The 26,695-nt window shown below is 42.7% G+C and overlaps 1 protein-coding gene across 1 annotated transcript in view; it reads right to left on the reverse strand.

The window, feature by feature from the left end:
- Positions 1-26,695, reverse strand: part of LOC122816990 (protein MTSS 1-like) — a gene marked incomplete in the record, with an annotated part of 941,883 nt that overhangs the window by 175,695 nt on the left and 739,493 nt on the right. The window contains 1 exon segment of the mRNA XM_044090103.1: positions 3,672-3,779. Coding sequence (XP_043946038.1) covers positions 3,672-3,779 — 108 coding nt within the window.

Genomic DNA, 26,695 nt, shown 5'->3' on the forward strand with positions numbered 1-26,695 from the left:
TATGTACTGTATAAAGAAAAAAGATAAAAAAGAATGCCCTATGTAGACACATAGTATCTAATGGGGAAACACATAGCTTTAAATTTACCATAATAGATCAGGTTGAAATGACCACTAGAGGGGGTAATATAAAAGACAGGTTAGCCAAAAAGGACAGTAAATGGCAAATGTTTACAGACGCTGTTAGGTCACCAGGCATAAATGATTTCATCAGCATTAAACCTTTTTTAAGTCTGGCATAGATTTTTATTTAACATGATATATGCATTATGTACATATGTTTGTTTTTATATTTTAGTAATTAATATTATATTTACAAGATATTTATTATAAGACATATGTTTAGTCGCCAGTATGTGACAGAAATGTATACTTGATTTGCCCCAAGTATATAGTGCGTGTGTTAACATGTTTTTTAGTAGATGGAATTCAGCAGTGTAAAAACATAAAAATATATTAATTTTATTATATTTTTTATAAAATAACATCCATATACAATTGATTTATATTATATATCATTTAACGTGTTGAATAAGATGTCAAACATGTTAGTATGCCTTTAAATTTTAAACTGCATTTTTAAATGTTGTTGGCGCCAGATTGAAGTATATAAGTGAAATTCAGAAAAAAATGGTGGCTCTGATGAAGTCTGTGTATGACAGATGAAAGTGCTTAACTTTTGACTATTGAATCTGTTTCAACTTTTGTACTATTCACAATTTGTTTATTAAACTGTGAAATTTGTGACCTGTTCCAGCTGGGATATCGTTGTGCCGTCCTGTACCTTCAGTGAAATTACGTTGTTGTCATTGTTGAATAGCTACTAATTGGCTGAACCCATCTCAAACTTCATGGGACAACTTCAAGATTTTAGCGATAAAAGATGAACATCCAGGTATTTTTTGACCTATTTTGAAAGACAGGAGGGGAAAAAGACAGGAGGTCAATGCTTTGGTTTAGATTGTCTTTTGCAACAAAAAGGGAGGGGTTAGTTAAGGGTTGAAACTCTGTGGAAACTCTGAACTTAAACAAAAGAAAAGGAGAAGCAAAGTTCTTGGGAGAAAATTCTTCTGGCTGAGTGATGTGAGCCAGACAAGGAGTTTTCCATGATAATAATTTCAAGGAACAAGAAGCTGCAGGTTGAGGAAGGAAGAGGAAAAAGAATCAATGAAAATTAAATGAAGGAGAAGGAAGATTTCTTTCTTATAGGAGGTCTGAGAAGAAAAAACTCCTTCAAAAGGCTCAGCAGAATGAAGTAGAGAGACAACTTAACATCATATATTAGCCCACAAACTACTAAATAATCATAGCAAACATAAATAATCTGAAGATTGGGAAGAAATTTTCAACATTATACTGGCTTAATGTACCGAGCCCAGGAAACTCCCTGGATATATATAGTATAAAGACTAACCCTATCAGGAATCATATTATTACAATATATTATCCCTAGTGACAAGAATCTTCATATGTACTTCTATGTTAAAATATGGAAGAAGCATTCATGTAAATAGTGTACATATAAGAATGTTGTTAGAAGCTTTGTTTGGAAATTACCTGTGTATTTCTCAGTCAAATGTTTGTATGAACAAGTTGGAAAAAAAAAAAAACTGTTCCAGAAAATCAGCTTTCTTAACTTTACAGAATCTTACTAGGCATCTGTTATCAACCTTCATTACTTACTGGATTTATTGTAACGGATCCACAAACTACCACTAAACAAACTTGTGAGCACCCACACATACAGCTCAGTCTTTGCAATAACATATATTTTCATGGAAATTCCCCATCAAAGGCTTCCTACCTCCACAAAGGTAGCACAAAATGTATTCTATACCCTTGTCAAATAAGCCTATGTTCAACAATATGGCCAGGATAAGTACTTTTGAATGTACTGAGAAAAAAACACTTTTGAGATATTAAACTATATAGATCACTGGAAATGATTTAGCAATTAGCTCTGAGTTGGCAATTTTTGTTCCACGTATGTGTTCCCACATGACTTCAGCATTACCAGTTTATTCTATACAATGTCAGCAGTAGATATGCCAAAAAAATTACAAGATGGCAAAACTTACAGGATTCAATGTTTCAGGAGTGGGAAGCCCGTATGAAAAGTTTAACATTTATAGTTCCAACACCTTTGATGCATTGTACAAAAGCAAAAATGCATCCAGAAGCTTGAGTAATACTAGTGTAAGTGTCTTAGAACAGCAAAATGGCTAATCAGAGAGTGTTAAAATGAATGATGTACCACAAAGAGAAATGGACGATGGTATACACTAAATGCTTAAAAATGCAGAGATTACTAAGCAATGTCCAAAATGCAATGATGTATCCTTGATTTTTCGCTTACAAACCTTTTCTCCCATTTCTCTCTAAACAAAGCAGACTAAGGCAGGTGTTCACAGTCAACTTTATCACTCAACCGTGTTGTACTTCATTTACATAAACTTGTCTGCATTTATAAATGGTGTATAGATACATGCATGAAACAGGGATGACTATATAGAACATTATTAACATTGTATTCTTCTTCCTTATGGGTTGCCAGAGCAGATAATCGGTTTCCATTTCTTCCTGTCTGCTGCATCTTGCTCTGTCACACCAACCACCTGCATGTCCTCTCTCACCACATCCATGAACCTTATCTTAGGCCTTCCTCTTACCTGGTGGCTCCATCCTTTGCATCTTATTCCCAATATACCCAGCATCACTCCTCAGCACTTGGTCAAACCAACGTAATCTCACCTCTCTGGCTTTGTCTCCTAACTGTCCAACTTGAGCTGACCCTCTAAATATACTGACTCCTAATCCTATCCCCATTCTTGTCACACCCAGTGCAAATCTTAACATCTTTAACTCTGCCACCTCCAGCTCTGACTCCTGCCTTTGTCAATGCCATCGTCTCCAAACCATACAACATAGCTGGTCCCACTACCCTCTTGTAGACCTTCCCTTTCATGCTTACTGGCACCAGTCTGTCACAAATCACTACTGACACTTCTCCACCCACTCCACTCTGCCTGCACTCTCTTCTCCACCTCTCTTCCACGCTCACCATTACTCTGAACTGTTGATCCCAAGTATTTAAACTCATCCACCTTCGCCAACTCTTCTCCCTGCATCCTTCACCATTCCTCTATCCTCCCTCACATTCACAAACATGTATTATTTCTTAGTCCTGCTGACCTTCATTCCTCTACTCTCTAGAGAATATCTCTACCTGTCCAGGGTCTTCTCAACCTGTTGCCTACTCTCACTACAGATCACAATGTCATCAGCAAACATCATAGTCCATGGGCACTCCTGTCTGATCTCGTCTGTCAACCTGTCCATCACTAGTGTAAATAAGAAAGGGCTCAGAGGTGATCCTTGATGTAATCCCACCTCCACTTTGCACGCATCCATCACTCCTACTGCAGGCCTTACCAGTGTCATACTACCGTCATACACATCGATTAATATTGTACTGCTTGAATGATTTAAAGAAACTTGATGTTGCCTCGGTTACTGAAAGAGCATGGAAAAAAGTGATACTGAGTAGAGACATCATACCCCTCATGTGGCAACCACAATCACTTTTCATCCGAAATGTACCTTGAAAACACAAGTGTTACAGTGTCCTGCTGTGCTGGTAATCGGGTTGGGGAAGCATTCTTTGGACTTACCTGCTCACTAGAGGGGGGCAGTTTGGCTGGGTCAGCTGTCAAGGTGGTCAGATCCTCCAAAATGGTTTGCAAGTGTGTTATCTCTCCCAGCATTCCAATTTCTTCATCCTGAAAATACAGAAAATTGGCATAAAACAGTTACTACAAGGCAGGTGGCACTTTTGTGTACAGGATTACAATTATGGGCAGCTAACAAGATTTATTCAAAACTTATTTCTGACTGATTCCCTCAACTCTATGTGAACAATGCTGGTCTCTGAGCCAGTCATTCAGACAGTGCCTCAGAACAACCCTAAAATGAAACAAAAATGTAGTGCCTAGTGGGTTTAATTGGTTAAAAAAAATGAATATAATCAAAACTGGTAACACATAGAACAAGGGACCTCTGAAATGCTGAAGGACCACACCACTGACTCACTGTTAAACTACCTTGTAAAGGAAACACTGAAAAGCTATTAAGAAAGCACATGGCCTTAAAGAAATATTACCTTATAAAGCACATTTGCCACACTCAAAGAAACATGTCACCTAAGTTGTTTTTTTTAACCCCTACAGAAAATTTATTCAAAGTGCCCGAAGCAAGAAATGTTTGCCTAAATTCAACCCTTAGAGATTTTTGATGACACCAGTGCCTAACTGTTGCCTAAGAAATTAATGAAGGGAATGGCATTTATGGCTGCTAGAAGAACAGCTCCTTATGAGAAAGAACCTTGCAGACTAACCTTTTAAACAATTTTTCTTTTACCTCAGGGTTAGAAGCTACCAAACAGTTAATACAAAGTGTAGAATGAAATTGTCACAGCAGGCGATCTTTTACAATGCACACTCTTAAACATGCAGGATACATGGTTCTCAGGCAACAAAGTACAGATGACATGCTTATCGGCCTACAACACATTTTGCTCCTTATGCCTTTTTCTATTTTGAAGCACGTCTTTCTAGATTTCTAGCTAGCCTTTCAAGACTGCAAGCCTTTATAAAGCTTGTGTGTCAGAGTTCTCTAACTCTTCTACAGCATCAATACACATGGGGAATTAACCAGAGACTGTTGTTTTGTTTGCAACTTTTCCTGTGCTTTTACATTAAGGAATTCCAGGATCATCTTGTGGCAGAAGGTATTTACCTTCTCTCTGAGTTGAGAAGCACTCAGAGGAGCCCAAAGTGTGGTCATTTAATAGTTAGTGGGCATAGGAGCCAGTTTTCAAGCTTTTTTCCTCCTCTGATATAAATCAGAAGAGTTTTAGAGGAGCTGCTTAACATGCAGTAGTGGTTAGTAGTGGCATAGAAAATAGCAAACGCCCAGACAGTAAAATTTCTCTACAAAGTTAGACTTAAGTCTGAAACTTAAGGTGTGTGGCATTGCGCAGAATTAAGCCAAGAGCAAAGCCCACAAGTCAAGCATATACTTTAGCTAATACTCTTGTCATTGGGGACGCCACTGATTCCTTACTCACCAGGTTAGCCAAGGAAAAGACAACTATTAGTTGCCTATCTGTAGTGAGGATCCAAATAATCACACACACTCATGTCACTGCACCCCCGTAACCAATATGACTCTGTCACAGTCCATGTAGGTGTAAATGACCTGAAATGCACCTAAATGGGCTCTATAAAAAGAGACATGATGGAGTTCTTAGAATGTGCGCCACACACATGTACGAGCCTTGCACTTAGTAGCATTCTACCTTCACCAGGGATGATGCCACAGTATGAACATAAACTGATTGATCTAATAACTAAGTTTCTGGAGTCACTCCAGGGGGATCCAATATCTATCAGCATGGGATGACATGTTCAACAGATCACATTGCTTTGCCAAGGATGAGCTGTGCCTGTTCACCCTAGGATTTCAGATACTGGGTAAAACTTTATCCACTCCATAACTGTCTTTTTTAGGTAATGCCAAAAAGACAAAACTGCCAACATAATGAAAAAGTTTCAATGCTAAGAGGCTACAGAACAAAAACTCCACATCCTTCAAGCCCTGTTCACTATGGACAGTGTTGACATCTATGCAGTGACCGACACTGTAGAAAGTAGTCAGGTAGTGCAAAGCTACAGTGCCTTCCATGCATTTACACCAACAGCACAGACGGGGGCAAAGGTGGAGGTGCTTCAATCTATGCTAGCAGCAAACATACCTCCAGGTTGGTAAAGCAGGATAATACCGTGGATCTCATCCACATGCAAGTCACCACAGATAAGGTCCCTCACCATATCATGGCTAGCTACAGGTTAGCATCGATGCCCCTTAGAGTCTAAACCTGTACACTGCCTCAAACTCACATGCATAATGCTTCCTGGACTTTAACACAAACATCAAGGAACAGATAATGCACACTCAACTGGAAATCAAACATACTGACCTCATACTCACCAACATGGGACAGCGCCAAGGCATTTGCTACAATACCTCAATCTCTGAGCTAGGCATAAATCCTACATAATTCGCACTGTTGGCTGGCTCACGGACTGGACCCAAGAAGTTAGAATCTTTGAGGCCACCTTAACCAAGAGAGTGGTCATCAGCAGAGTACACCAGGGCTCTGTGTTGAGTCCACTCCTGATCAGCACCTATTCTCAAAAGTAAAGGCTAATTAATGTTCAAGGTCTCTGGGCTCATCAATTTCACAGATGACTGTAAATTGGGATCTATTCTTCCAAAACACCAGCATCTTATGAGAGAGTTTAACACGGACTAATGACTGGTGCCAAAGGCATGGCCTAAAACTCTATCCCAAAAAAAACATTATACGACCCTTTGGAAAACTGCCTAAAAGGCCCTAACTCTGCATTCAGTCACCTACAGACTGCTGACAGGGGATCTGGCTTATAGGGCTTCCTCAGACCCAAACTTGATGGATCTGTTGCACATGCACAAAACTAACAGCAACAGAAAGACTTAATCCAGGGATATGAACTTCACTTGTGATAAACAGAATGTGCTGGAGATCAGATGCGTGCTCCACAGGATTCCAACGCTGCTGAATACGCATCCGCACTCATGTAAAACAGATTTCACTCCGACCCTATTTAAATGAAACCTTGACAACTGGATGGAAAATCAAAAAAAATTACCTCCAGGTCTGGGCTCCCATGTTCCTTATGGTCAGTATGCAAAATATTTTCACTTAAGATATGCTCTCTGTATAAGCTAGTTATATAATCTAGACACAGAAAATTGAACTAGACCTAAAGCCAAATTTTCACGACCTGTCATAAATCAGAAATGCAAATATCCATCACTACAAAAAAATGGCACAGGGATATTGCACTATACAGACGTAACTCATTCTCTTAACAGTATGGAAGCAAATAAATTATGCCAGCAGATTGCAATGTAAACTTGACATTTTTAAACCTAAATAAATATTTTAGGCAAAAGTGATAAAAATCACATATTACAGCAAAGGAAGAAACAGCAGTTAGTGCCAACATTAAATACCTACCTGCCAAGGAGAAAAAAAAAAGATTCACAGCTTCACAGGTAAGTACTAGTATAGCTGACCTTGTGGGCTATTTTAAGGCTAGTCAAGTTTCCCTTTTTGTGCCTGAATTAACATATCCCATTTGATTAGAGATTACCCTTTCCCGTGGTTGATAATTATACATTACCCCTTAATGAGAATAAATGGGATCATACCACAGATAATTTGAGGAGACCCAAGCATTGGATAAAGCGTGCAGGAGCTGCCTCTATTAGTAATTAAGGGAGCGGTACTGAGATAAATTTTTTGTTTCCCATCCATAGATACAAGCTGTGCATTGGTATTGATAGGAATAAACTTTGTTTTATGTGGATGGGGAGTCTGTTCCAGAGCAACAGACAGGTGTCCCTCCGAACAGTTCTGCTGATGTTGCAGAAGAGGTTTAAATCCCTAGACAGAGTACTTCTGACGCCATTTGACTTGCTGATGTGCAGTAAAATCAAATCAGTACTGGGTCTGAGGATGCCTTGCTTGCCAGACACATCACATCTTAGCAGTCTGTAGGATATTAAGTATAGTGACAGGGCTTTGAGTCAGTCCATGTAGGACAGGTTGTTTAGGCCAGTGGTTTTCAACCTTTTTATACTTGGAGACCGGTGAAAATAGGAGAACTACTTTGGGGACCACTAAGGCAGAAATAAAAATTACTTATAAGGAACCAATTAAAACAATCACTGTTTGAGTACTGTATCCGCGGTGGTGGTGCTGCAGTAGCGTTGTCGCCTCACAGTAAGACACTATCCGGTTAGATTCTCAGCTAGAGTGTCTTCTGCATGGAGACATGTGTGAATGGGTGTACCTTCACTGAAGGTTGTGCGTCAGGCCTGGTAACTCAGCACGTAAAAATCAACTACCAATCATTAGTGGACCGGAGTTCTGCTGTGGTGACCCCTAACCGGGAAAAGCCGAAAGACACAGCAACAACTGTTTGAGTACTGTATAAAAACACAGTAATCTCAACAATTCAGTAAGATGTAAATGCACAGTGTGACCATAGAAATAGAGAACATTCAGTGAAAAATGCTGATATATCATTGCCAAGATAAGTTGTCAAACTTTAGTCCTTTTTATGAGGAACAGACCAAAAATATGGGGCAAAAATCTGGACATTGCAAAAATCTGGACAGTTGAGAAGTATGCTACCTACCTCTTTTATACACACACACACACACACACACCTCTCAACCAAAGAGGGACAAATCTCAACCGAATCAGGGAAACTTTTCAAATATTAGTATTATTAATTTGAGACATTGACAAAATAACAGGAAACAAATGACTATGCATTTTTCTAAAATAAAAGCAGTCTAATGCTAATTAGTGTCATTACTTAAGTGTAATTCATCACCTTTTTTCCAAAAGTCATCACTTTTTGGCTGGATTAAGACGACAGAGCTAAAATTTCAGTCAAAATCAGGGACAGTCGAGAGGTATGCACCTCCATCTTACACAACACACACACACACACCTACCTCCGTCCCTCTTAAAGACACACAAACACACACACCTACCTCCATCGCTTACACACAATACACACACCCCTACCTCCATTCTCATACACGAAACACACACACACCTACCTGCCTCCATCTCTCAAACACACAGACCCTACCTCCCTCTTACACATGTACACACCCCTACCTCCCTCTTACACATGCACACACCCCTACCTCCCTCTTACACATGCACACACCTCCCTCTTACACATGCACACACACATACACACACACACCCTACACCTCCCTCTTACACACACCCTACCTCCCTCTTACGCGTGCACCCCTACCTCCCTCTTACGTGCCCGCACACACCCCTACCTCCCTCTTACGCATGCACACACACCCTAATCTCCCTCTTACACACACACCTAATCTCCCTCTTATCTCCCTCTTACACACACACCCTTATCTCCCTCTTACACACACGCACGCCCTTATCTCCCTCTTACACACACACACGCCCCTGCCTCCCTCTTACACACACGCCCCTGCCTCCCTCTTACACACACACACACACACACACACACACACACACGGCCTTGTCTCTCTCATACACACACACACACCCTTGTCTCTCTCATACACACACACACACACACCCTTGTCTCTCTCATACACACACACACACCCTTGTCTCTCTTACACACACACCCTTGTCTCTCTTACACACACCCTTGTCTCTCTTACACACACACCCTTGTCTCTCTTACACACACACACCCTTGGCTCTCTCTTACACACACACACCCTTGGCTCTCTCTTACACACACACACCCTTGGCTCTCTCTTACACACACACACCCTTGGCTCTCTCTTACACACACACACACACACACACACACACACACACACACACACACACACACACACACACGCGCGCCCTTGTCTCTCTCATACACACACACACCCTTGTCTCTCTCATACACACACACACCCTTGTCTCTCTCATACACACACACACACCCTTGTCTCTCTCATACACACACACACACCCTTGTCTCTCTCATACACACACACACACACTTGTCTCTCTTACACACACACTTGGCTTTCTCTTACACACACTTGGCTTTCTCTTACACACACCCTTGGCTTTCTCTTACACACACACACACCCTTGGCTCTCTCTTGCGCACGCACGCACACACACACACACACACACACACACACACACACACACACACACACACACACACACCTCAACCTCATCACAATAAATCTGTTTAAGCCAAAATTAAGGGTGGGGACAAATTCCCCAAAATGGAGTCAAACTTCAAATACTGGTCTCACAAACTTATAACGTTGCTACAATAAAAGATATTATGTTATAAATTTTCTGAAGGATATGAAGTCTGAAACTCGAATGCCTGTCATTATTTAGTGAATTCTGCCCTCACTGACTTGTCACAATAAACCCAAAAAACCACAATCTTTTGCGGAACAGACAAAATGAGGCAAAAACCTGGACAGCTGAGACACCCCATCCTTCACTCTTTTTACACACGTGAGTGTACACAGACACACAATGCTTCTCAACCTCTTAGCTCAAGGAAATTTGGACAAAGCATAAAATAATGGGGGGGGGGGCAGAAAGGCCCAAAAATAGGGACAGATTTTAAAATATTGCACTTATAAACCCAGAAAGTTGCTAGAATAACAGGATTTGTGTTAGCATGCATTTTCTGAAGAATATTACAACTGAAACTCAAATATATGCCATTATTTAATGTATTAGGTCCTCAGTGATTTGCTAGAAAACCATAAATTTTATGAGGAACAGACCAAAAATTTGAGGCAAAAATCTGGACAGTTGAGAGCTATGACAGACACACACACATCCCGTACCTACATACCTACTTTCTTACACACACACCCATATGCCTACTTCTTACACACACACCCCTACCTACCCATATACCTACTTCTTACACACACACACCATTACCTCTCACTTGTCTGTTCCTAGTCCACATTTCAAACGTCTTCTGGCATTTAAATTCCATGCATTTGAAAGACAAAGATGGAAACAGACGGTCACACAGACACGGCAGGTGTTGTGCGACCAGACATAAAGGGCATTCTTCTTAACCCCAGCAAATTTAGCTTTTCAACTATACTCATTTGGGGAATTGTGTCAAAAACTTTGGCCAGGTCAAGGTATGAGGTATGTACCATTTTGCCTTCATCCATTGCTTTGTTGACCTTTTCAAAAATGTCCAACCAAGTTAAGCAAGCATGACCTGCCATTAATGAATCCAAACTGAGACAGGTCCAGCGTTTGGAGGCTCCCCAACTGATTAGTTTCATGACAAGTACTTCAACAGCTTTGCATATGAGGCTGGTCAGACTTTATGGGTTTGAGGAAGGTTCTCTCATATGCAGTGGGAATGAATGAAGTTATTATCAATTTGCTTTGCACAAAACCTGTATTGAGGCTGAAATTGAACAGTGCAGTGAGGGGTTTGACAATCATGCTTCATGCTACTTAGGATGCATTCAAGGATATTGTCAGGATCAAATGATGCAGTATTTTTACATTTTGAAGAATCTAAGTCCCTCCGGTAGGCCCAATAAGAAAATCTTTTCCATTTATGCTTGTAAATTTTTCTAGTGGGAGTCTTTTCTGGAAGACCAGGGAGGAAAGCCTGGGCTGTCTAATCATTAATGGAATTGCAGCAACCATGCAGTCAACTTGAGGCCTACAAAATCCAGATGTGCCATCTCCATGGAATGAGAAATTATATTTGGACTGAGGTCCAGAATCAGCGCGGATGTAGAAGGTGATACCACAGGAAGGGAAACCACGCTTATCCTCATTGCTATCTTTTGGCCTGGTCAACACCTTGCTCTTCAACAGAAGTGTTTTCTGAATACATCTGGGGATTAGAGAAAAGTCTCAGTGACTTCCAGGGCGCGGGAATCAGGGAAAAGAACCTGCTGCATTTGCTGTTGTGGGAAGAGGAAAATAGACTGCAGCAAGTTTGACCCCCATAGATGATCCACTGTGTCACCGATTGGTTGAGACACCACTCGTGAGGCATCTGGAATGGACGTGCAGAATTTGACTGCTAGTACATTGGATTTCCCCAGTATATACATTGCTATAAGAAAGCGGTCAGAAGAGATTGTCCACAACCACACTCTCACTGCTTCTCAACAAAGGGGATAGGATTAAGTTCCCCATGTCTGTTGATGTACCAAACTACCAACATGTCTGTTTGGATATTCGTCGCAGGAGGAACAGAGTCCTGAGAGGCCTGCAATACTAGAAGACTACCCTAATTTCCAGGACATTAATATGCAGATTGGTCTCTTCTGGGGACTACGTGCCTTGGACTATCCATCCCAAGAAATGCTCCACCCCACCCCAGTTGGGATGTGCCCGTTATCACCGTGGCTACTAGGGGTGGGAACACAAAAGGGCGGACCTGACAAACCTTGTTGGACTTTACCACCAACACAGGAAATCCCTGCAAACCTGAGAAAGTTTTATCAGACAGGATAGAGGCTGTAGAAGGATTGACCACTGTACAGCCAGAGTCCATTGAAGAACACTCCAGTGGAAATGAGCTAATGGGACCAATGTAATAATCACCACCATCAATCCTGAAGAACTAGTTTTGCTGGGGGAGATGGGTTTGAAAGAATGTCTCACCTGCAATCTTAAGGACTGTACCCTGTTTGAAAGAAGGAAGACCAATTGAATGATGGTGTCTAGGAGAGTTCCTATAAACTCCAAGACTTGAACAGGTTGTAGATGCCCTATGTTGATCGGAAATGAACATGTCAGAGATGCAGTTGGACTCTAAGATATAGCGGTCTTCAGATCTGGCACAATGAGTCTTGGAATACTCGGATCCTAAAGCTCTGAAATCACTGGACGGATCGGAGAAAGAGATGCAACTGGATGAGATATAGGTTGGAGGCTGACAGATCCAAAAGGGAGATGGAGAGATAATACCCCAGCTGAATCTGAGCCTTGAGGAACTTACTCATCATCCTATCCACATCTGCCTTGGAAAGACTCCAGGAGGACTTGATAGAGGATGACATGAAAGAGAGAAGTGACATTCTCTTTGGAGTGTTTTGTAAGAAAGGTGATCAGAGCCATGGGAAAATGGGCTCTGGTGAAAAACAAAGGCTCTATGACTGAGCAGATTTAAGTGTCCCCAATGTTGGATCCAATTTTTTTTGTTAAATAAGCTGGTGGTTCTGAAACTGGAGCGGGTTTTGGAGATAAGGCAGGAGAGCATTTTCATTTTCTATGCTCCCTGGCTCCAAAGAGGATTTCTGTTTCTTAATAGGGGTTTCAGCCCCTCAAACAGAAGCAACAGTGAAGGAAGCAGATGCAGGCAGCAATCCCTTTAACACCAGTTTGTTGTGACAATCGCTAAAGGAATGAGAACTAAAACCCACACAAATTTGACAGAAGTTTCAAGGTAAGCCATCCTAAACCATATATAGGTACTCTCTGCGAGCATCAGAATTAGGTATTTCATGCCCACAGTAAGTGCACTTTTTTTTAAACCTGTTGTTTTTTCAGCCATGTCCAGAAATAACAAGCTGGAAAGCCTTTTTTTTTTAAAAATTAGAGGAATCGAAAAATAAGTATACCAATCATGGTATACAAGAAATACCGTATTTACAGGTAGGAAAAAATTTGGGGAGGAATGAAAAAAAAAGGTCTACTAACTATGATAAAGAAAGGACCTGTGAAAAAGGAGTGGGTAGGAAAAAAAAGGACTTGAAATCCTAATCGCACAGAAACTCAATAGAAGGAAAAGGGAGGCAGGGTGAAATACAGTATGGAAAGATGTAGGAAATATAAACATTTTCTGTTCTGACTCATGAAAAATATATACACACCCTAAGAGCACAAATGAGTGCAATCCACGTCTTAAGTGCTGGTTGAAGTGGCAAACGAGATCTGAGGTATTACATGGCTCTGAGGCATTATGGGTAAAGGGAGGGGCTTAAGAGTTGGATCCAAGAGTCCAAGTAATACGTCTGAGATGGATGCAAGGTCAGAACAGAGACCCCCCATACATTGAGGAATGAATGAAAATGACATCAGATCTACCAAAGTAACACCTGTATATAAATGAAGTGCCGGCACATAATACAACAGAGACTCAACCATAAACAGGAAGCATTTTTGCTCCTTTGCTTATATATACTATCCCCATAGCTGAACTGCCATGGGAAGTACGCAGTTCTATGAGCTGTACTGTTCTCAGTAGCAGTGTCTGTTCACATATACAGAATGGCAATGTAAGAGCTTCAGTAAATGAGTATTCTGATGTAATGTTATTTTGATGTTTGAAAGTAACATGAAACCCATTTGACAGTCAGGCCTTTAAGGTAACTACATACTCCCATGCATGTCAAAATAGAGTAAAATCTTTTAAAAACTCTAGCCATATAACTGCAAAATCAAGCTGTTTACAAAAACTCTGACAGAACTTTTTAGCTCCCTAGACAATAATGTAAATTTAAAATGAGGGTGCCTAATAATGAGACATGGAAAATCATTACCACTAAGCAAATGGCTGGCAAAACAACCTCTCAGGGAAATGCACCTGTATTAAAAAAAAAACACAAGACAGTTGGGACACAGCAAAATACAATCCGACTTTCAAGTGGATTATTTATGCGTGCTTGTTAATCGGAGTATAACACTGATCCATGTGGACCTGCTGCAGGTTCAGTCTGTGAAAAAAAGAGGTACAGATTTGAAAATGAAGAAGTCTTGATACAAACTAGATACTGAAATTGGGACTACCAAAGCAGAAAGTACAATAAAACTTACTAGTTTTGAATACAATAAAAAAATGTACTTGTGTATTATCACAACCAGATTTGGACCCTGCCACAGTTTGTAATGTTTTCGGGAAAGTACCAATGTTAGCATGAAAAGGCTAGTGTCAACTGTTAAGTATTATTCTATTGGGTGGTTTACGACATTGCAAGAAGAATAATGCTGAAATTTGCCTTCACAGTCAGAGGTAATGAAAAATGCACTACAGAGGGCTGCTCCCTCTGAGTCATGTGAAGGAGGATGTGTGTATGTCAATGTTCGGACATCTTCACGATAACCTGCACTTCTTTCCCAAAACCAAGTATACAGAAAACTGAATAAAGTAATGTAATGTTACAGATAAAAAGTAAGTCATACTCCACCCCAAACACTACATTTAATGAGTACAAGCAGAAGCACAAATGTTGCAGATGACAACAGGAGAGTCTACAAATCCAAAGGCAAAAAACGGAATGTCACTATTGATTAATACAAGGGAAGAATAAGTCTGTCATATATACGTTACTATAAACGGTCCAACACATGCTCAAAAATTCGTCAAAAGGACATTTTGGAAAACACATGCCTTGTAAATGGATACATCTGTCAACCTCCAGCAAAATGGTTTGCCATTGCAATGGTTAAATACTATGAGATTGCAAAGACAGGATCAAACAAAGTTATGCTTACACGAGTAAATATTATCCACACTTGCCATACCTGAAGATATTCAAAGAACATGACACTGGCTAACAAACACTCTGAAGGTAGACTCTGGGTTATTTAGGGTTCAACTAATTTACGTCGGAAAACTATGTCCTCGAGAAAAAGGGCATCTAACCATTATTCCTGTTCATGGGTCATACACAATGTGACAAACAATTAATGCTTTACACACCCCTTTTAAGGCTAACATTCACATTTTAGTTCAAATATACAAATTTTGGCCAGTTTGAAAATCTGGTTGCGATAATACACAAGTACCAAAAAAACTTATCCTAAAACCTTATACTGATTTCATTTTCTGAGCTATGCCTACTAACCCCTTGCACAGTTCCCACTTTTTTTTTTAATGATGGTCTTTACCTTTTTCCCTTCTTAATGGTGAAAGAACCTTACTCCTCAATTTAAACTTTTTGATACCTTGGCGTCATTGTTTATGGAAACTATGCAAAATTTTACTTACAGACTAGACTGAGCAAAAAACAGTTGCTCAAAGATACTTGAACAAACAATAGACAAAGGAAGATCTGCTAAATGTAAACAAGATCTTGTGACACCCTGGAGAAAACCCCACAAAAAACAGAACTCACCAAAAATAAAATAATGAGCTGTACTTTCCCAATACAGATCATACTAAAAGTTCAACAGAGGAGGAATGTTAAAATGACAGGAATACATTAAATAAAACTCTATTTTAATAATTTTCCAAGCAATTAATAACAGGAACTTGAAACTTTAGGGAAATAAAAAGGCACTGGGGTAAAAGTAAAATCATGTTTAATAACTCTACTTGATTTAAAAAAAAACAAAAGAAACTGCTAAGGTGTTGGAGCACAGCACCTAACAGAACATGAAAACGATTTTCACAACTGTTCTATATTCAATGAAACATTTGTCACAAGAGAGTGCATAAAACTTGAGAGAAAATCCTGGAAGCAACAGAACAGGAAGTTATGTACTCACCATAATGTTCGATGTATGTAGTCCATCTCGCCTCACATTCTTACCCGTGGGTTAGGAGCCGAATATCGGCTCCGACTCGGCCAAACTTTTCTAGCTCGAAGTCTTCTATTGGCTGGGCTAAGCAGGTATCCCATGATGCACTGTTCCATATCCCCAGATCTAGTTTGCTGTGAAACTCATACATACCCCATGCATACACAACATCCAGATAAAAAGAACAAGATGAAGTAAAGGGAACTGTAGATATAAAACCCCTAACCTCCAGATCCTGCAGGAAGGGGGAAGGGGGGCGGGTAAGTAAGAATGTGATGCGAGATGGACTACATACATCAAACGTTATGGTAAGTACATAACTTCCTGATGTTATGTAGTCCTATCTCGCCTACATTCTTACCCGTGGGACAGCGTCCCTAGCACCTACACCCTGGGTGGCTCATAGGAAAATACTCCGGAGTACTGTGGAGCTGAAGGATGACCTGCCCCTAGAAACCACGTCCAATTTGTAATGAAAAACAAATGTGTGAGGAGAAGCCCAAGTAGCTGCAGCACATATATCATCCATTGACAACCTGGCCTGATAGGCTGTAGATGTGGAAACGGCCCGAGTAGAGTGAGCCTTGACCGGGAACGGCAGATCTTTTCCCACCGCTTGGTAGGCGAACAAGGTGAAATTAGATATCCATCTGGATATGGTGACCTTGGAAACCGGGGACCCAATTTTGTTGTCCGCAAAGGAGACAAATAGTTGGTCTGACTTCCGGATATCTTTTGTTCAGTGCAGATAGAAGCGTAAATGTATGTACATCCAAATGATGGAATTTAAATTCTGCCTTGTTTGAAAATTGTGGAAAGAATACAGGCAACTCAATGGATTGATTAAGATTAGACACGGAAGCCACTTTAGGAAGAAAGGAAGGGTTCGGTCTAAGAGAAACCCTGTCCTTATGGAAGATTAAGTATGGGGTTTTAATGGAGAGGGCTTGAATTTCTGAAACCCGCCTTGCTGAGGTGATTGCTATTAAGAAGGTTGTTTTCCATGTCAAGAACTTCAACTCACAAGTAGCTGCAGGCTCGAAAGGTGGTGAAGTAAGGGCTTGTAGGACAAAATTGAGATCCCAGGGCATGATAGGTTCGGAGACTGGGGGACGGAGTAACAGAGTACCCTTCAGGATAGCCTTGCAGAGTCTAAGAGCCATAGGACAAGGCTCATTAGCCACATGAAAATTAGAGATCACAGCTAATTGAACTTTGATGGTAGCTGATGCGGAACACTGATGGAAGAGCATAGACAAAAACTCCAAGACTGAAGCAACTGGAGCTGTGTACGGATCAATGCCTTGGGTATGCGCCCAAATAGAAAACCTCTTCCATTTGCTGGAATAAATCTTCCTAGTAGATGGTTTACGAGAGGAAGATAAAATGTGAACCACTTCCGGTGAAAATTCATGAAGCCTAACTAACGACGGAAGTGGAGCAGCCAGGCTGTCAACCGGAGGGTCATCAGAGAGGGGTGGAACTGCCCCATGTGTGTCAGTAAATCTGGTTGAGGGTCCAGAATCCAAGGAGTGTCCACAATGTATGGCTGAAGAAAGGGGAACCAGACTTGACGAAGCCAGTGTGGAGCAATCAGAATTATTCTGCTTCCCAAGGACTGCGCTTTCTGAATTACCCTTGACAGCAAGGGGAACGGAGGGAAAAGCATAAAGCAGACCGGAGGGCCAATCGTGGACCAGAGCGTCCCTGGATGACTCCCCCTGTGGAGGGATCAGCGTGATGTAGTTGCTGCATTTGACATTGAGGGGGCTGGCAAAAAGGTTGCAGCACGGCTGACCCCATCTGCTGAAGATTCGTTCTGCAACTAGACGATTCAGGGACCACTCGTAAAGCATCAGAATAGCTCTGCTTGGCCTGTCCGCAATCACGTTGGACTTCCCAACGTTTTCTGGTGGCAATGCACATTCCGGGTAAGTTACTGCCCACTGCCACACTCATATGGCCTCTCTGCACAGAGGGTAAGACCTGGTTCCCCCTTGCTTGTTTAGATAGCACACTACCGACATGTTATGTATTGCAATCGTCCCTAGAGGTAGAAAACTCTGAAGTGCCTGCAATGCAAGAAGCACCGCTCTCATCTCTAGGACATTTATATGCAGATGTATCTCGTGATCTTGCCACGTGCTTTGGACTGTCCTGCCAAGATAATGCCCCCCCCCAATCTGGGAGGCGTCCGTGGTCACTGTGGCAACCGGAATGGGTGGGACGAAGGGTCTTCCCCCATCCAAATTGTTGGTGCGAAGCCACCAACTGAGGTCCTGTTTGTATCTGTCCGTGAGTAAAATGGGGTGAGAAAGAGGAAATTTTTGGAAAGACCATTGAACAAAGAGAAGCCACTGGAGAAGTCTCATGTGCAATCTCGCTAGAGGGACCAACATTGATTGTTGTTGCTGCCATGGTCCCCAGAAGTTGGAGAACCCATCTTGCCTTCACTTTCCTCATGGGCATCAGGATGTGTATTTGTTGTTGTAAGATTCTGATCCTCTCCTGCAGTAAAAATGCTCGCATTTGAATGGTGTCTAATTCTGCGCCTATAAAGGTGACACGCTGCGAGGGCAACCAGGCAGATTTTTCCCAATTTAGTGGTATGCCCAACTGTTGACAAAGAGTGATGGTAGCGTCCCTGGTTAGGATTAGATGATGCCTGGTGGGGGCGGTAAGGAGCCAGTCCAGATACGGAAACACCTGGAATCCGTGACGTCTCAAGTGAGCTGTCACCACTGCCATACACTTGGTGAACACCCTGGGGGCTGTGGTGAGACCAAAGGGCAGTGCTCGAAATTGGAAATGACTGGCTCCCAGCTGGAAGCGTAGGTGACTCCTGGATGCCCTGTCCATCTTTACGTGATAGTAAGCATCCTTGAGGTCGATGGAGCACATCCATACCTCCTCTCCCAACAATGGGAGAATCGACTGTAGTGTGACCATATGGAACTTGGACTTCTGTACATAGTTGTTCAGTTGGCTGAGATTCTAATATGGGTCTCAGGTCCACTTTTCTTTTCGGCACCAAAAAGAATCTTGAGTAAGTCCCTAATCCGATCTGGTCTGAGGGGACACTCTGGATGACTCCTTTTTCTAGAAGCTTTGAAACCTCTAAGGCTGCTTGATCCCTTTGACTGGGTGGAACGTCTGGGATATTTCTGATTGATAGGGGGTCTGATATGAACGGAATGAGGTAACCTCCGGAAATTATTCGTAATACCCATCGGTCCTGGGTGGTGCTTTTCCAGGCTTCCGGATATAACGAAATTCGACCCCCGACTGGCTCCGGATAAGCACAGCCGGGCACTCCCTCAGGAATGAGAGTAAGGACAGCAGCGAAAGGAATCGCGGTCTCCCGAATTGCGGGGGCCCCTTCTGCCTCTAGGGCGGCATCTCCCTGAATAACCTCCCCCCCTCCTCTGCCTCTGGAGGGGGACTCACCTTGTGCAGCAGGAAAAAACTTCTGTGATTTCTTGAACCACATCTTCCCACCTCGCTGGGCCTTGGGGTAAAGGCCTAGAAGGAAGGGAAAAACGGACCCCTACGGCAGACAGGGTCTTTCCCTCTTGCTTGCACCTGGTGAGGGTGTCTTTCACTTTGGTTCCGAAGGAAGAACCATCAAAGGGGGTGCCAGTGAAGGAAGACTTGAAGGCCTCCGCAAAGTGACACAGGCGCAGCCAGGCTTGCCTCCTAAGGGCAATTCCTGAGCTTGCTGACCTACTCGCTCCCTCAGCTGCATGGAGGAGTTGACAATGGAGTTGAGGGTAGACACCTGGGCGTTAACCATCTGGGCTATCGCCTCAGGGACGTTACCCGCAAGAGTATCTCCTAACTCTCTGAGGAGATCTCTATGGAGCAGAGTGAAATGAGACAGATAATTCAGTGACTGTAAGGTAAAGGTTGCTGACGAGAGGGTACGCTTCCTGTACCGGTCCATGGTCCTAGACTCCTTGTTAGGAGGATGGATGGAGGAAGAGGTCTCTGCTACTTCCTTCTGAGTGGCCACCGCCACCACCATGGCATCTACAGGGACTCCTTTGGACAAGAACTCCTTACCCTGGGGAGCAGAAAGAAACTTGTTGGGACACCTGGGTACGGGCTCCACAGAATCAGGGTTTTCCCACACCCTTTGACTAATTAAATCAAGGAGCTCATCGAAGGGTGGGGACAGCCAGGAGGCAGAGGGCTGAGCACCAAAGGCCTTAAGGAAGACAGACTCCTCCTCGGAAGGGGTTTTGAAAGGCCAGTCACCTCTCTGCTTCATTATCTCCAGGATATCGGAGAAGGAAACATCATCAGAGGATGACTTGGGGGACCCATCCGATTACTCGAGGTCAGTATCAGAAGTGAGGGACTCATCCTGGGAGTCTGTGTGCTTCCTCTTGCACGTCTTCTTTCTAGGGGGCTCCTCAGGCACGAACTCTGAAGGACCCTCAAAGTTGGGGACCAGTCGTGGGAGTTATCCCTAGGTCTTGGTACTCTGCTGTCCCTGGATAGGTGATGGTCAGAGGCTCTCACCGGCGTGGTAGGGGACAGAGTGACCGATCCGCCTGATGTAGCTGACGATCTGACCAGCGCAGTTCGCATGGCCTTGAAGGCTGGTCCCCACGAGTCCGACAACCGGCCAGCCTCCGAGACCACGACGGGAGTCGGAATTCCCCGAGCCGAGGCACCAAGAGGGAGGCTCGGAACAGAATTATGTCCCGAGATGTCCCCCTCGGGCCCAACTGAAGAATCTCGAGTCCCGAACCACAAGGACAGAGCAGATGGGGTCGGAGCCGATGTCGGCACCGATGGAGCCGGAGGGGCCATCGGAACCGGACTAGCAACATCACACGGTGCAGAACACTCCGGCTCCGAAGACAGAGATGCGCTCGGAGGAGGAATGATCGAAGCAGGGGTCGGGATGGGCTCCGGAGCAGACTGGGCTTGAGCCAAAAACAATTTTTCCAAAACCGGTGACTGGAGGAGCCTCTGGACCACCCTATCAACATCCATATCCGAAAGGGTTCTGGAGGATTTGGAGGACAGGGAGGGAGATCGAGATCTCCTCTCAGGAGAAGCTGGTCTGAGACTGGGCGAGCGGCTCCAAAGAGGTTCCAATATAACCGGAGCCGACGCCGGTTCCATCACCACCGACACTTCCTGCGGCCCAGAGGACAGTGGAGCCAAGGAGGTCGATGCAATTTTTGTGACTTTCTCCGGAGGTTCTGATGAAACTGATGGAGCCGGAGATCTCTTTTTAGACTTAGATGATTTAGACTTAGCGCTGGGAGAAGAATCTAAGACCTCTTCGAAAGAGGGTTTTCAAAAGTCCCTTTAGTATCAGCTTATTCTTTCTCTCTTGGAGCACTCTGGGACTGAATGCATGGCAAAAACTGCAGGATTCCTGCAGATGAATGGCTCCCAGGCAATAGACGCAAATAGAATGCCCATCGGTGATGGACATTTTGTGCCCACATTTTGAGCACTTTTTAAAACCGGAAGGTTTGTGCTCTTTGGACATAATCACCAGACAAAAACCAACCTCGCGATCTAAGAGAAATTCTGACAGGAAAACTCACAGACACGCAACATCACAAAAAACGCAGGAATCAGACAAGGTAGAAAACATACACATACTCTAGAGACACACACAGAAACCAACTATGCCAAAAACCTCTAACTAAAACGGTTAATGACTACAAGGGTTGGGGAACCGACAATCAAACCTCTAATTTAAACGGTTTGACAGACAGAAGGAAAGGACTAGGTCCACTAACTGAGACGGGCCCAGCCCGAGGGAACAGTTATCGGGATACCACAAACACGCACACTACCAAAATGCTAAACACCACTAAGGATAATCGCCTTGAAAATAGCTTTTTGTTTCAAGAGCAATAAATTTTCTCAAGACAAGAAAAAAGGTACTTAGCCACAGCCAAGAGCGAGACCACGTCCGAGCTACACGAGCAGCAAACGAGATCTGGGGATATGGAGCAGTGCACCATGGGATACCTGCTTAGCCCAGCCAATAGAAGACGTCGAGCTAGAAAAGTTTGGCTGAGTCGGAGCAGATATTCTGCTCCGAACCCATGGGTAAGAATGTAGGCGAGATAGGACTACATAACATCTTGGATTATTACCAAAGTCATCCATGAGAGGTAAGAAGTGAACTTCTTAGCAACACAGGAGGGTCAATGGGAGGGAAAAGAATTCTCAGACTATGACTAAAGCAACAAACAGTAGTGCGAACGTTCAGGCAATAAATACTACACTAGTAAGGAAAATCTGCATGGCAGGGCCTTGGAAAGAAAACTATGCTAACTGATTAAGGACAAAATGTGCAAAAAGCACTACAAACTGAGCCTGCAACTGTGTTCTAACACTAACTATCCTTGGGAAAGGAAGAGAAACTGGTACTACCAGGTATTACTTGCAGAATTCATTAATGGTAAACATCTGCTTGTCTACAGAAGATCTTGAACTATACAGGACACTGCATGACAGATGGGGCAGAGCAGTAAAATACCTACAGCAGTGAAGACTAAAGACACATCTCACCAAAAAGTATGATACAGAAATGGTTACTCTGAACAATCAGCTCCATATAATCTTGTCCACACACAGATCAGCAATGTCAGATTCTAGGCATCAGGGAATTAAACAACCAGAGGTGGTACAGATGGTCAAATGACCCTCAAGACCATTGTAACAAGAGCAACTGAGGGAGTGTGGTTGCTGACAAGAGCAAGAGGGGAATAGAAAACTGGAATCTTTTAGCTGCCAATCACAGACATGCATATGATTTCAAATACAGTAAATCTAATAGCAAACACATTCTCACAATAAGCATCCTATTTTATTCAATTACCTTTAGTGGCTGCAAACCAGGACAAACGTACTAATCCTAGTTGATGTTTAAAGCTTTCATGTTTTCTGTGCACAGCTGCTGCTTTTCAGAAACTGCATAAAATGTCTGTTAGCAGTCCTGTATAAACTGGTCTAATGTATTTGCAAGGGTTCCCCTGGCTTGGTTGATAGGGAGTTTGGTTGACATCTGTTTACTCGACCTCATTTGGTCGACTATACTGACAGCAGGTGTAAGAGTTCGACAATCCCTGGGTAGTGGCATATTCCCCTTTCCCTGGGGGCTAAACATTCTGCAAGTTTGTATATATAATTAGTGGCAGTAGGGGATGTTCAATTTATTTATTTTAAGTAATATTTGCATACCTTGAGAAGCATCCACAGGATCATTTTCCTTCAGGATGTCAACATTCCGGTTTATTGACCAACTGAAGGTATATCATTTGCAAATGTACTATAACAGTAGATGTGATAGCTACCAGTTACATAAGGAAAAAATCAGCAATGATCACAAAAGGCTGACGAGGGCATTCCTGAACAATTACAGTACTAAAAGAGCGGTAACATTTTGGAAAGCCAGTCACAATTTGATTTATTTTGTAAAAATGACATCACAGCAGAAAAGTCACCAATACCTATACAAATGGTTAGTGAACTGCTTTGCCGTTTCCCAAGGCAAAACTTCAAGGGGTACCCTTCTGTTGCAAAAGCTCATTTTACTCTGCAGCACCAGCACCCAGTGTCATGTATCACATTTTCGAGGACATCTGTGTGGCAGTGATTTGGTGCACTGTCCAAAAAAAAACTATTTAACAAGCTTTATAAACTAGACATTTCCAGGTTTACAGTTTCCTCTGGATCATCCATCTTGAAGTGTTGGGCATCTTAAATCATTCCACTGAAGAAAGCCTACTCTTTCTCCACTTTACCATGTAGCTGCAAAGAACCTCAAAGTAAGGTGCAACACAAAAATGAGACAGTCAAAATAATATTAATGTCCCCCTAAACTCACTCTCTAGTGCTTCTCATTTACTTGCCATATTGTTTCCCACAGCCTGCCACCTTTCATTTTGTTTTGTTTTGCCTTGGGGCCATCAGGAAAGAAACTACATGTGGCTGTAGAGTTCCAGGTACTGTAGGGATCACATCTGGCTTTGAACACTAGGGCACAGGTAAGATGAAAGAAAGGTGCCAAGCTATCCTACAACTTGGAAGCATGAGCCCTACTTATCCTTCAGCAAAGCCATCCAAAACCAATAACTTTCTTCTCCTTCTTCTGACTAAGACTGCTGTGAAAAACAAATGCACTTTTATTTGATGGTCAATACGTTAATCACATTAAAGAACAACTTTGAGGTATGTACAAAGTTTGGCACTTTCATAAGCCTTCTTTCATTACAATACACAACAGTCAGCATTTTTTATGGACAGGGGTACTCAAGAAAGAGCCTGATTTTTGGGGATTTCTTCATCTCTTCCAAACGCAAATCTAAGGCAATAAATTTTCTAATGCAGCAGTCTCATCCTTTTTTTTTTTTTTTTTCCATAAAAAGGTGACACTGTTTACAAATTATATCAAAAAGACACCAATGGACAAGGTCATCACTGTTCATAAAGAATAGTTTCTTAAAATCTTGCCATAATAAAGTACAGTTTTGTACCTACCATAAATGTAGATGTTCGGCACCTGACATCTGGGGCAAGAAAACAGATGTAATGGTGTCGGCTGCATGCTTTATACCCCTGACTACCTGACGTCATGGAAGATGAGACAGCAACCGACGCACTACCCAAGACTTTGATAATCAGACTGACTGAGGGCTACCTGCAAGCAGATAACCCAAATTTAATGACTGCAACAGTGAATACACTCGAACATCTACATTTATGGTAAGTGTACACAACTGTACATTTTGAGGAAAGGTACGTGCTGATGTAACCTTTATGGCCCACGCTCCCTACAGCCAACATCAGACACCCCATATACCTAGCAGTGACTAGAAGCTTTTGTATACTGGCCGGACTTTCAGGTAGCTAAGCAGAGGACCCAAGGGTTTTGAAAACTGCAACATAGAAGAGGACATCTTTGGATGTTCATCGTGTTACACTGCTGCAGTCATCACACTTAGGGTTATCTGCCGTCAGGCGGTCCCGCAGCCGGCCTGAGTTCCAAAGTCTTGGTCCGGTGTCGGTTGCGGTCGCTTCTTCCCTGGCGTTAGTGTGACAGGGGTATAAAAGAGGCAGCAGACACCATTTTCTGCAGTTTTTCTTGCCCCAGATGTCAGGTACCCCCAAATAGGAAGGCAATACATAATCCTAAGTAAAATACATAAGTAGAAAACAATAGCTACAGCTGTAAGCAAATACACCATACAGAAATACATCATATAGATTGTATAAAAAGGGAAGCATAGATAAAACCCAGGTAAGAAGAGGGGATGGTGGGAGGGTAACCTGGACTGCAAGAGTGTGAACACTCGAGCATCTACATCTATGGTAGCTACAAAACTGTACTATGTTCATTGTGTTACACTGCTGCAGTCATCACACTTGGGTTGAATCCCAAAGCGAAGGCTGGGCGGTTGGTACTAAACAGGGTTTGGAGAACTAGTAGGCCCTGCAGAACTGCAGTGGCAAAGCCAGCTCTAGTTTTTGAGTATAGCGGTAAGTGGTAGTGCTTGGTGAAGGTGTGCACTGAACTCCAAGTTGCAGCCTCCAAAATATCCTTGGTTGGTACCCCTCTGAGGAAGGCTGCTGATGTTGCTGTAGCCCTGGTGGAATGGGGCCTAATGTTACCAGGTACAGGTTTCCCATGGTGTGTGTAGCATAAACGGATACAATGTCCTATCCATTTTGAAATGGTCTGTTTTGAAATGGCCTTACCTTGTGATCCTGCAGCATAGGATACAAAGAGTTGGTCGGATTTTCTGAAAGCCTTAGTTTTATCCAAGTAGAAACGTAATTGCCTGTGAATGTCCAAAGAGTGTAGGAGCCTTTCCCCTTTATTCTGGGGGTTTGGATAAAAGGTGGGTAAATGAATGGTTTGGTTTAGAGCCACACTGGATACCACCTTTGGCATAAAGGAAGGGTTAGTTCGTAAAGAGACTCTGTCTTGATGAAAAATGATGAAAGGCTCCACTGCCACTAGGGCCTGTAGCTCTGAGACTCTTCGTGCTGAAGTTATTGCTAGCAGCAGAGCAGTTTTCCATGATAAAAATTGTAAATCGGCTGAAAAAGCTGGTTCGAAGGGCGGTAGTGTAAGTTTTTCCAAAACAAAATTGAGGTCCCAAGTTGGTGCTGGTGCTCTCCGGGGCGGTCTTATGTTCTTAGCCCCCTCTGAGGTACTGTCTTAGTAATGGATGTGAAAATATAGGAGGATCCGTGTTGTAATGAGCTGAAATAGCTGAAGCGTGGCTCTTAATAGATGAAAAGGAAAGGCCTTTGTGCAACATCTCAGTTAAATATTGCAGAATCTGAGGAATATTTGGGACCAGAGGATTTTGGCCTTTAGCCTGGTTCCAGGCGCAGAATCTTTTCCATTTGTCTGAGTAGGTTTTCCTGGTGCTGGGTCTCCTGGCCTCCAGAATGACATCCATAACAGCTTTAGAGAGAAGTGTTGACTGGTTGTTTAGGTAATCTGTCATGCAGCCAGATTTAAAGTCTTGA

Source organism: Protopterus annectens, chromosome 12.part0 (genome assembly GCF_019279795.1).
Source record: "Protopterus annectens isolate FY-2018-M chromosome 12.part0, PAN1.0, whole genome shotgun sequence".
NCBI lineage: Eukaryota > Metazoa > Chordata > Ceratodontiformes > Protopteridae > Protopterus > Protopterus annectens.